At 31.1% G+C, this 13,789-nt stretch overlaps 1 protein-coding gene across 1 annotated transcript in view; it reads left to right on the top strand.

Moving 5' to 3' along the window:
• The window catches only part of LOC140438861 (uncharacterized), a 33,710-nt gene extending 20,527 nt beyond the window's left edge, over positions 1–13,183 (top strand). The window contains exons 2-3 of the mRNA XM_072528504.1: positions 8,125–8,161; positions 13,016–13,183. Coding sequence (XP_072384605.1) covers positions 8,125–8,161; positions 13,016–13,183 — 205 coding nt within the window. The remainder of the gene's footprint in view (positions 1–8,124; positions 8,162–13,015) is intronic.
• Positions 13,184–13,789: the final 606 nt, after the last annotated feature.

Below are 13,789 nucleotides of genomic sequence, written 5' to 3'. Positions count from 1 at the left end.
ATGAGAGAGAATAAGAATTTCTATGACAGGTCCAGATAATTTGACTAAATATATCTCAATATTTCAGAGCTTATTTTCTTTTTTAAAACATTAATAACCTATGGAAAAAAGTTTTAAAAAATTGCATTTATGTACACAAAATTATTTAATAACAAATATAACTTTTTAAGCTTATAAACATTTACAATAACTTCGTAGAATTTAATTCAAATTAAATGGCAAAAAATATTAGGAAAGCTAGTTAAAAAACACAACTTTCAGCAAAAAAATAGGTTCTACGTCCTTTAGGAGCCAAGCTAGCCCTTTGTTACCAAAATCATTGTAACGTTAATTAACAACATTATGGTTTGAAATTACCAATATTTAGCTGAAACCTATACTTTATAAGAAACGTTTTTAACAAAACTTTTGGCAAACAAAATTATTGAAAATTGTTTAACCTTTATGTCTATACCCAGGTACCTGGGTATCCTTGGTAATTGTTTTATCTGAATCATTGACGATAGTATAAATATTTTTATTCGAGCTTCTAATTATTCCTAAAATTATTTAGAACAAAGAGATTTATAATAAAAACCAAAGAAAAAAATGCATATAATATATTAAAATTACCTGTCAAGTATTTACACCATTACGTCCACACCCGTGGCACCTGGGTAACACTAATGTTTAGTAAATTATGAAGCTATGTCTAGTTTTTTTTTATAATAAAGGTGATATGGAAACGTAAATAAAAGTTACATTTTAAACACATTGTCCACACTTACTTATATTTACTGAGTGTTCGTTACATAGTGGACGATTACAAACATTATATGATTTTCGTGTCTTTCTTAGCCGCTTTTTCGCTAAAGACATACAAATGTAGCAGTTTCCAACAATTTTGAGGCGCCCAGTGTAATCTCGAAGTGGTAATGACTCTGCAGTATTACTTGAATCTGTAGGTAGAGGTTTTCCTAACATACACTCAATTCCTGACCTTGATGAAAAATTTCGGTATACATTTGGTACTTTAGATCTAGCAGAAATTGCAGGCATCACTAGTTGTTTCCCTAAGTCTTGTAGAAAAATTCTACGCTTACTGGTTTCAGTAGAACTCTGTGAATTATTCTCTGTATAAATTATATAGGTTGCTAGGCAAGCTACGTCTAGGATATTGTAAAAGAAGGCTACTGGCCAACGCACATTTCTGCGTTTAGTGGAATAATGAGAAACCATTTTGTCCATGTTGTCTACGCCTCCTTTAGTTGTATTATAGAACTGAATTATTTCAAGTTTATTTTTTGGGCCACTTACATTATCGTTGTCATGCATTGTTGACAGCAAGATAAAGCTTTTTTTCTTTTTTGGTACATATGTACAAATAGTAACACGATCTGCACTGAATCCGTATAATGACGATTCAGGCTCACGCTTTGGCAGCATTTCTTGTAGAATATATGGTTTGTTTCTTTTCAAAGTACCAACTAATGATAAATTCCAAGACAACAGGAGACGGGCTAGTGGAAGAATTGTGAAAAAATTATCCATTGTTATGTTTCGTCCAGAATTTTTGTATCAGTAACACAAATCTTTTACTACGCGTTCACCTTGATTAGTTTCACGTCCAGTCGAATTTTTTCCAGTATAAATTTGTCCAGTAAGTGGATACAAATTATTGGCGTCACAAACCCACCAAACGTTGATGCCATACTTGGCAGGTTTTGCTGGCATATATTGCGTGAAAAGTGTCCTACCTCTAAAAGGAAATAACTGTTCATCCACAGTAAGAGAATCCGACGGTACATAGTTACGACGTAAATTATCATTAAGAAGATGGAATATATCTGTAATAGCTGCAGCTTTATCATTTTGCAAACGTTCTGCACGTGTTTTGTCATTGTCAAACCGTAAGAATCTGCTGATGCTCCAAAAGCGATTTATGCCCATACTTGCTCGGTACAAAAGATAAGAGTCTGTTTTCCATAAATCTTTCGAGTGCTCTGAATTTAAATGCCGTACTCCTGCTGTAATAAGAATACCTACGTATGCATCAAATTCTTCTGTTGTGAGTGACTTCCAAACATTTCGAGGTTTGTCAGGGTTTTCAACATTATACTTTTCACAAACGCTATTAGCTTTTCGATTGGTTTCGCGTATAATTATGTCACACATTACGTCACTGAAAACACATTTGAATGTATCTCTAATCGAAAGAGTTTTAGTAGAACGTACTGGGCCCGTTTTTTCACGCAAAAGGTTACGTTTTAGTGTTCGACTTGCAGTAAACGGTTTTCGTTGCCAAATCGTTTTATCTTTTGCAACCAGAACATCACTTTGGGAAGAACTTTCTTGAAAATCGTCAAAATCTTCATCACTACTATAGTCGCCGTCGGTATCGATTTCAATCTTATTATTGATATCAGTAAAAACGTCCTCTACGTTAGAAGCTTCATCTTCATCTGGTTTGTTTTGCGAAACATAGTCCTCATCTGATTCCTGGTTTTCGATATTTTTGTCTACTTCCTCATCTATATCGTCTATAAATTGTTGCAAGTACTTCTGTTGCTTTTCATACGTCATTCTAAAATTGAATGATCTATGTATAAAACATTGTAAAAATAAACAGTAATAACTTACCTTCTAAATTCGCTAGCACTCACTTCTCTTCTTGCCATTATTACAAGTAATTACAACATAAAACACGCATATAGTCACAAAAATATTAACAACTTGTAAGCACAGTTAAATAAACACTGATAGCAAACAGAAAAATCCCAATTGTTTGTTATTTTCGGAATGTACAAGCAAAGTTTACCGAAACAATGCCGGGTACCTAGGTAGCACGGGTATAGATTCCCGTATCAGGTACTTGGGTATTGACATAATGGTTAACAAGAAATGTTGCAAACAAAGAGTACTTTTCGTTTCGACTAAAGTAAAAGAAGTGGGCCTAGCCAAGTGAAGCGCCAGCCACATTCTTCAAAAAATCCAACAGAGTTTCAACATAGAGAACTCGGAAAAAAATGACATATCAGATTCTAGTTGACTTGGTCGTTCTTTTTTTAAACTGGGGTACAACGTTAAAATAATAACATCTATTGTATTTTGGATAGTTATCTTTTATTTCTGAAAAAGTTGCCCCTTTACGTCAAATCTCTAAATAGACAAGTTTTTAAGTTATAAGCAAAATAATAAGTTTGACGTTTTGATTGTTTATTTAAACAATTTCCATTTAAACATTGATGAATCCGTAGATAAGAATCTTTTTGTTCTCTCTCATACTACACATTACAATTCTCAAACCCGTCTATATAGTTATGACGAAAAAAGTCTTATTTATAACTTCATCGGTCTATGTTGGTCATTAAAAAGAACAAAAACCAGTTTTTAACCGGTTTGCGTGGGTAACGATAGGTCCGTAACGATTTCTTAATATGGTCGTGAAATATTTAACATGTTTTCACTTTAGAAATAATTTGTATAATATTAATTTGTGTTTTGAGAAATATTTCCATAAAAATCAAAACATCAATGTATTTTGAATTAAAATTATGGTATTAAAAATACTATAAAACAAGATTTGTTATTATTGAACTACCTCGAATAAACACTGACAATAAGAACAAAGAGACTGTAGGCTATTGTAGAACAGATTTATTCGGTTTGGTTTTGATCAAATTAACCACGTTCACTCAGCCTAGTGATAAATATGGTTAAATTTTTTCAACTTGTGAAATATTTCTTTATAATTATAACTATTCTCCATCGTATTACTCATTATAGTCCTTAATATAATTCCGGTATTTATTTCTAGCTAACTAATTTAACAATATTAAAAAATACATTTTTAATATCTAATAACAATATTTTAGGGGGGCAAAGAAGGTCCATTTATTGGTGTACCAATAACGTTTGTGTGTATGAGTGCATTATTTAGTAGTTGTTACATCTGGGACGATTTAGTAACAGCTGTAAGTATACACAATATTCTTTTAAAATTTAATAACCTACTAGTGCCAGATTTTTTTTTTTTTTTTTCAAAAATTAAGTTTTTTAGTTTTTGTGTATTTATTAAGTATTACTTATAACAGCTAAAATAAAAGCTAAAAAACTTTTGGAAATGTAGTACTTTTCCATAACTCGGGTAATCGTTAAATTTTTTGTATAAGCTACGTTCTATCGGCGTAAGTGTGAATAGGGTATTTACAGCTTTTCTCCCACTTCTTTACAAAGAAAAAAATAGTAATCTTTTTTTGCAAATATTGGACTATTGTGTTCGTCGTTAGTGCTATTGGTCGTCCAATTTAAGTTTTTTCTCTGCGTTGGAATGCAAATAAGCAGATACTCCTAGTTGCTGTCTCTTCTGGCGGACTAAACAGGACGTATGGATGATTTGTAGAGGTCGTATGGATACCTAAGGACGACCTAACATGGCTGAGGCAGATTTATGAATGGCTAAGATCGTTTGGGGATGACTGGAGTCCCTTTGCCAACAGTCTTCCGAGTTAAACCGTGTCGATTATCAGTGCGCCGAGATTTCGACATCCTCTTTGACATCTTCTTTAGAGCTTCCAAGGTCTCAGTATCCCAAGCCCCCAGACACTACTACTCTAATCACCAACCCATGTATTACTGTTATGTCACCTCGGGGGAACAATTAAGGGTCTAACCACCTTCTGATATCCCCGGGTGCTCTGTAGAGGGCTTCGAATATACTGTCGAGAGCTACTCTACTTAAGTCCATTTTCGGGTTAAGGACTTGGAAAGTATTTATCTTCGGTGTCTTGCCTTGAAAAAGGCAAGATATTTCTTACATGACAATTTCTTTGTCGAAATAAAAACACCAAGTTAAGTTGAAACAATTCTCAGCCACAGAGTATGGAAAATAAATGCAGGAAGCAGAGCCCCGAGAGCACTAAGCTGTCGGAAAGCCCGTGAGGGACTGACCTGGCTGACCTGAAAATCGCCAATATTTATATGCGCTGTTCGAGCGATAAATAGGGATTTCCAGGTCAATGGGAAAATTCGAGGCGGGGCGATACGCATCGAAATGCGTACTAGTCCACAGACTATCGCATTCGATGACAGTTATTGGGAAAGCGGACGGTTTATTTATACCGCCAATGATGAACTGGTTGGTTTGGCGATGCGCATCGAAATGCGTACTAGTCCACAGACTATCGCATTCGATGACAGTTATTGGGAAAGCGGACGGTTTATTTATACCGCCAATGATGAACTGGTTTGGGTGAAGGTTGGCGTGGGGGTTAGCGTGGTAATTGGCACGGAGTTTGCCGCGGGGGTTGGAGCGAATATTTCTGAGAGTAGAGCTTGGATACAAGAATTATTGTACCGGCATGTACATTAGTATTTTGTTTGTTTCTAATTTATTACAATTCAATAGATTATCTCTTACCAATTTGTGGGTTTTCACTTTGTCTGCTAAATCAATTTTATGCATATTAATAAACACAGACAGGTAATATTGGCATAATTACTATAACCTTTTTTGATTTTTATCTTTATAAGACAGCATCCTAATATGGGCTTTTTATAATTTTAGCGTGTAATTTACTTTGTACCGTTTAACCTGAAGATGCTTTGCAAATTGTAGAAGGCGAAACCGGTCGTTTTGGTAGTAAAATTAAATTGATTGTAACTAAGTCTTATTTTATTTCTTTTACTTATTCGTGTTGTTCATTTGGAATGTTGTCTTTGATTGATAGGACAAGAGGTGAAAGTTTTTGTTGGGGGTAAATATTGTTTTATATCTCTTGATTTTAGAATTTTGTCGACTTTGTCAGTGACACCTATGATGTAAGGAAGAAAAGCTTTCATATGATAAGAGTCTGAGTCTTTGAGTTGAGATTGAGTGGAAGATTGATATCTGTACATGCTCCCATTGATGTGATTTTCGCGGTAACCGTTTTAGATGAGGGCTTATTCTGGAGACAAGCGCATTATTAACTGAATTAGTTAATGTGAAGTAATGAATAAATGAATGAATGTAATAATTGTGAAGGGAGATGATGAGAGTTGGCATGCAAGTAACGATTGGTGTGGGTGGGTTTTTGATAAATAGAGTGATAAAAACCTTGGAAGTGGTTTTTCTTGTTTCTTTTCTCCAGTGCTCCAAGCGAGAATTCTGAATAAAATAAAATTCCGTAAATTTGTATCAACTTTCATAAACTGATTTATTTTTTGTTTTTAAAGATAGTAATACGATTTTGTATAAAGGACATTTATTTTTTTATTATTTACTAAGTTCTAATTATAATTCTACCTTTTTTTATAAAAGTCACATGTTTTAATATTTAATAAATATTATTTAAATTTTACTAAGTATATATAAAAATGCCTTTCTGATCGGTGAACGAATCATTGAAAATTCAAAATTAATCGTGTATATTTTACAGAAAAATTAGGGTCAATTACTTCTCATCAAATAAATTTGTCAACACATTCAATAAGTGTAATTTATTAACGATTCTTTAATTAGCAGTATAATAGTTAATTTGTATTGACTGTGTTATACCGGGTGTATAAAAATTTATTCGCAAGACAAATCTAGGTAATGCAGCAACCAAGCATTTCTTAGATTAGATCTTATTTCTAGATAAACATTTTCTAATCAACTTTATTTTTCACTATCCTTATCCTAAACAATATTTGAGGATTGTCTAATGGTCACCAGTTGCCCCTGAGGGATAAAAGCTCTTACCTCTGTTTTGTTTGTCCCATACTAACTCCAAATTGTAGGTGAATAAGGAATCTTTCCTTTATTCCGCGACGATGAGCTGGCCAAATACTTAAGTAGGTGAAGGCCAATAAACTAAAGAAGAAAGAGAAAAAGAACAGTCGTTTCTGTTTATTTTATTTTACGCTATGGATAACTCGGTTTCGATTGTCATATGCCTGTACACAGTAAATTATAGAATTATGAAGTACGTGATTTATTATCTTTTCAGTTAAACAATTACAGATGACAACCACATAGAAGTAGAGGTTTCAGCAAGGATAGCTGCGGGGTATAGAGCATTACACTTACTATCATTAATATTATGATCTATGCTGTTGAAAAGACAATCTAAATTAAGACTACATTAAGGTGGAGCTCAAATTTATTTTTTCGAATTTCATTTTCGCGAGGTGCGGAATTGATGCTACTTTGCAATTGATGCGGAAAAACCTTTAAGACACTTTTTTTATTTTCATTTTGACAACTTTCCAGTACTTTTAAAACTTTGATGATTGTGTTTCAACTTTTCAAGAAAAAATTCAATATGAGTCATCGATACTGTTTCTTATTCATTGATATACTCATTTCAGCTATTGAGACTATGATATGAAGAAAGGAAAAAAAATAGTCAGTACAAAAATGAAAAATTATGCTTACAAATTGAAGATTAAAAAAAAATCAATATGAACTTTTCTTAGTATCAAACTCAGGCACCAAAAGACATGATTTGATCTTATTCCTAATGAACCCGTCTCTTTTCTGTGGTCCACAGGTGGCAACACTTGCTTTTGTAACTAATTTGACACACCTTTTAGTGGATTTTGTGTGACACGGAATTTTTTTAATACTTCTTAGGATTTATTTGCCACAATCTCTGGCTCTTGGATGGCCTGAGATATTATTTTACTACTAATATTTTTTATAAGCGGAGGTTCTGTTTTGGTTTTTCAATCTATCATATGAATATAATCATTAGCTTCCATATTTAAAGTAGGTACTATATACAGGGTGGTCCTTAAGTAATTTTACAAAAAGAAACAATAGATTCTACACTTTAAAATATAACGATTTAAGCCAAATTGCTTTAATAAAATTTTGATATTAAGAAAGATACAGGGTGTTAAAGTGCAAATTTAAAATTTTATTTTTCGCTATAACTTTCATTTTTGTAAACATTTATGTATAAAAATTTACAACTGAGTACTTTTAAATATGAGAAATTTTAATCTAATGTACATTTTGATGTAGCTAATAGCGGGCGCCACATATGCCACATATGTAGCATAAATTTGCACTTAACATTTTTGCTCTTTAAGTTACCTGCATTTGCGACAATAAATATTAAAGATATATTATTTTAACAAAAAAAAGGTATGCCTGTTAATAACTTCAGAACTCAACAGTTTTCCAGATAATCGCATTTTAAAAATCAGCTGCATAATTCTGATTTAAGGCAATTACTCCAGGTAACCAAAGAAAAATAGACAAAAACAGTAATACTTCTGAATTTTGGTATAAAATACCTTTAACTTAAGTTAATAGTTAACGAAATATTAAATAAAATAAATATATCAGCAGGATAATTAATAATAAGATTTGACAAAATACCAGAATAATGGGATTTTACATCAAACATTTTACGTTTTATGTTAAATTAAAGTCATAATCAAAACATTTTGTTTACAAACCAAATTAAGAAATAGTTAAACTAAATAACATAACTTTTTGTCAAAGCAAGTGTTCGATGTGTCCACCATTTTCTTTAATTTATTTGTCATAATATTCCATAAAAGATCGTCTCATATTAAATAGTATCATTGGGTCTAAAGAAACTGCTGCAGTATTTATTTCTTCCCAGAGTTGGTTGCGAATGTTTATGGGATTCTTATAAACACGTTGATTTAATGCACCCCATACACCAAACTCAAGCGGATTAAATTCGGGGCTACGTGGTGGCTATAATGTATAATGGATGAATATATTATTTTGGCTATATATCGAAATCTTAAGTATATTGTGGAACTATACCTTAGTTGTCGCAGAGGCTAAATAATGTATTAAGCTGTGATGTATCTTGTTCATTGATTACTTATATCCACACAGTATATCCTATCGATGACATTACTTATTTATATGATTAAATTACAGTTTACGAGTAACTATAATTACATCTCGAACAAATGAACTATTATGATTTACTAACGAACTAATATTATGCTGAACTAAATTGCCTGTGTGTTTACTATGTAACGAATAATAAGTATTCTTTTGGGATTTTTTATGAATTAGATAATTATATCAAAATCTCACCACATTGCCAAGGAATTACCACGACAAATTCAACGTTTAGAAAAGTTGTATTTAAGTATGTTCTCACTGCCTTCTCTCTAGAATATGGAGGTATACCATCTTACTCACATATTTTGGGTTTTTAGCATTGTACAATAAAGAAAAAGTTATACAACGCCATTATACAAACTTAAGAAGCGGTAGAAAAGGGATATTGTAAACATAATGACGGCCAACGTCTAAATACGGACACTACACCTAAAGAAAAAGATGAAAAATCTTTTCTCCAATAAGATATTTAGCAGCCATAATAAAGCCTTTTTTGATGTAACATTATAATCTTTGAGTTGTTTTCATAAGAATAAACTATGAATTATGATTTTCTACAGATATTCAGTGCTTTACCGCACAAATATCAAATTAAGAATTATTGTGCAGCTGACTTATAAAATGCATTTATCTCGAAAACGGTTGAATTTTCAGGTTGCTAATAAGTATATCTTTTCTTTGTAAAAATAATGTATCTTTAATATTTTTTAACACAAATAGAGCTAACTTAAAGAGCAAAAAAGTTACGCGCAAATTTATACCACACATATGTGGCGCCCTCTATCAGTTACATTAAAGTTTGAGTAAAATTATAATTTATCCTATTTAAATGCATCCGATTGTAAATTTTTTGTCTAAAAATATTTAGAAAAGTAAAAGTTATAGCGAAAAATAAAATTTTAAATTTCCACTTTAACACCCTGTATCTTTCTTAATATCAACATTTTATTAAAGCAAGTTGACTTAAATCGTAATATTTTAAAGTGCAGAATCTACGGTTTCTGTTTGTACAATTACTTAAGGACCACCCTGTATACGGATCCGATGTCTGATGTCTCTGTGGTCTTCAATATTCTGCGGAGTGCAAGTTCTCTGACGTACTGTGCGTTGTCGGCTAGCATTTCTAGTGGAACATTGCCTAAATATCCAGAGAATGCATTTATCTATATAACTGACAAATCGAGCGAAATATTTATCGTGTCATATAAATATTTGGCACCAAAAATTCAAATTGGCCCAATCTTGATCCTGAAATATATATCCGGTCCGACATTATCAATCGTCTGGAGCGTACTAGCTTACCAGGATTTTTTTTTTAGTAGAATTTTGATCACAATGTCCACTATTGATATACTGACATATTTGTAGATACAGTTTAATCGCATAAAACGAACCAAATCGTTTTCAGTAATGAGACCAATGTCTTGAAAAATTGCACAAATGGGTGCAGCTTTACAATCTAAAACCCCATAACAATTTAATGTTCTGGTAACAACCGAAAATGTGACATCAGTCATTGTGAGTAAAGAAACGAAAATAATCGATTGCGATTTAAAGACCTTGTAAATGATTTAGAAGTTGGTAATAAAAATAAATTTTACCTTTATTTGCAAGACTCTTTGTTCTTCACATTGTTTGGTGTAATCTATGTAAATTCTTCTCAGTTTTTTGGTGGCTTTACTATTGAAACTGCCAATCATCATTTTAAGGTCAGTCAGTTGTCCGATTAAGAAATTTTATTCTGGTATTGGAATTTTGTGGTTTCTAAGACAGTAAACATTCGCAAGTAACAATATTAAACAATTAATTGCTATTCTTACCATACTTGAACATCTTCTCTTTGTAAATGTTTTCGTCCTTCCTGTGTTTATAAGGTTTTTATAATTTTCTATACTTATCGTGGTAACCTATAAGTCTAGCCAATATTTTGTGTATTCTTTGGTTGACATTGAAGCTTTGCAGCACATCTCCTCTACTCTTTCCGTTATAATTTTACTGGTTGTGCTCACACAGTTGCTATACTATTTTTATAGCTTTGAGATACGAATATTAAGAGCTTCATCATAAGTAGATAAAACATTTTTAGGGAGCTCACTGTCAGAACCAATTATTGGACAAGATACTTCACTCCGGAGTAGTACCATATTTGTAACCGTATTATAACAACTGTAAACAAATTCACTCAAAATTTTTCACAATAGTAAACATTGACGATTGCGCTTTATGCTTTAGAAAACGATACTAAATCCACCGATTTACAAAACATTACTGAATAATGAGTACCTACCTAGGATTGAAATTAAGTGAAAAAGTGGGGCTCGACTCCTGTGACAGGTTATACCTGATTTGTTGCACCTTTAGAAAGTTAGTTGGCCCAAAATTTAAAATAGATCTATTTCAATAGCACCGGGGTAGATATTCTGATAAAAATAGCGAGAAGTTTTCGATTTATATCCTAGAAGTGGATTGATACCGCATCCCGCGTATGTAAAAATGAATTTTTTTTAAATTTCAAAATATGATCACGTTGGGGCAGATGTCAGAGCGAATATATCAAAAAATGACAACGATTTTTTCGAATCCTTTTCACAGGATCTTTGATTTTACACCCCTTGTGAAAATTCTTATTAATTTTTCTCTATATAACAGCGCTCTACCCTACTGTACATAGTAATTATTCATCAAATTGTTACATATGGAAGTGAAACATGGACACTTCATTAGCGGAAAATAAATGAGCTGCTGTTATTTAAAAGGAATGTTCTCAGAATAATATTTGGCCCTTAAAGAGATGAATTGTCGGAAGAGTAGATAAGAGGCAGCATTGCTAAATTGGTGTCTTTGTATGGTACTGAAAAAATCGTCAGATATATAAAAGCAAACCGCATAAGATGGGCAGGTCATGTGGTAAGATCAAATGAAGGCAGAGTGCTAAAGAGAGTGTTTTTTGAGAGACCAGACGGTAAAAGATCAGCAGTAAAACGGCAGACATATTGCATGGTATGCATAAATAAATATCAATGCGTTAATAAAAAAACTGATATTGATAAACTAAGCAATATCTATAATTACATTCTGTCTTACGAAAATTAATACTATAATTTTCTAAAATTAGATTTTCTGACGATAAATACTATAGTTTCAAAAAATTTAAATATTCATATTTGGCGCCACTTTGTACGTTACCTAGTTATCAACAACAAAACATATAATAATCAGAAACGAGTGTCTTTTTGACATAAATCAAACATCAATATAATAATCAATGTCATAATGAATTTATACAAAATTAAATAAAATTAAAATATTGTACTTACATAAATATATAATTTTAATAAGTTAAGTTTTAATGTTTTGTCAATTTAAAAATTTAATGGATTAGCCTCATGTTGTAAGTTTTTATACTAGTTTTATACAATGTTATATAATTATAATTTCATTGTATTTACTAATACCATATTTTAGCATATCCTGAAGAAGCAAATAAATTTTGTTAAAGCTTGATATAAGAACAAAGAGTTTCACTTTCCTGCCCTATTAATGACTGCAACCTCAAAATAAAACTTTATTTTATATATAGATATGTATATATATATATATATATATATATATATATATATATATATATATATATATATATATGTATATATATATATATATATATATATATATATATATATATATATATGTATATATATATATATATATATATATATATATATATATATATATATAAATACGTTCGAATTATCGGGTAAAGTGGTCTGTAATGAAAATCTTTCTTTTTTCTGAGATACTCAATATTTCGCCATTTATTTAATAGCTTCCTTAGGAGTAAAAGAATTTAAAAGATTTCGCAAATAAAAAATGACATTGAAGTATTTTCGGAAATAAAAACTTCAATGTCAGTTTTTATTTGCGAAATCTTTTAAATTCTTTTACTCCTAAGGAAGCTATTAAATAAATGGCGAAATATTGAGTATCTCAGAAAAAAGAAAGATTTTCATTACAGACCACTTTACCCGATAATTCGAACGTATTTATAAATCATTTTTTGGTCGAAATAATCACTTCGAATATATATATATATATATATATATATATATATATATATATATATATATATATATATATATATATATATATATATTATAACTTTATAACTTTTAGTCAAACCGATTAAATGAGGCATTATATAATACTAATTGGGTGTACTGGAATGAGAGCAACAGAAAATTATTATTAGTCTTACTACTAATCACTTCGAGACCTATGCTTAAACACGTTCCTGGAATATGTTTGCTGGATTTCAATTTAGCAAAACAGGTAACCCAAAAATTATAATTAAATAAATTTGTCAAATATACGAATTTGGGATTTATATGCGTGGCATGTAAAATTTTTCTATTACTGGTCTGTATTTTTATTTAACTATGTCTTAAGGTAATTAATTTTTATCAATTTGAGTACGTATAAGTGTTTAAAAGACCATTGTGCTAAAAATAACTTTTTAGTAATAAATTATGTCGGGGGCTATATTCCATTTGAATGTCAATATGCATTCAGACGTAGTTATTTGTTGTTCAGTTCTACAGAAATTCACTATAATTATGAGTCCCTCTCTCTGTAGTCAGTCACAAGCTCCTGTAGTCACGTCATTTTGCCGAAGAGGTAAAAATATCATATTTCAACTTCTTGAAGACCATCTGTTTATCTCCAGGCCTACGCCTATCATCACAGGTCAACAAACCAGTGTGAGTGAATATTTTATAATGATAATGTTTTTTGCTAGGGATAATAATTTTATCATTTTTTTTTTGTTAATAGTTTATTTTTAGCTTTTTTGGTGTATGCTATGTAAAATAATTTTGTAACGTTAATTTACTAAGTAAAACGGAAAGATGGCCAGTGATTCTAGTCAGATTGTAGTCAAAGATTAATATGATTATC

Source organism: Diabrotica undecimpunctata, chromosome 4, assembly GCF_040954645.1.
Source record: "Diabrotica undecimpunctata isolate CICGRU chromosome 4, icDiaUnde3, whole genome shotgun sequence".
NCBI lineage: Eukaryota > Metazoa > Arthropoda > Insecta > Coleoptera > Chrysomelidae > Diabrotica > Diabrotica undecimpunctata.
This window is presented reverse-complemented; position numbering and strand designations above follow the sequence as displayed.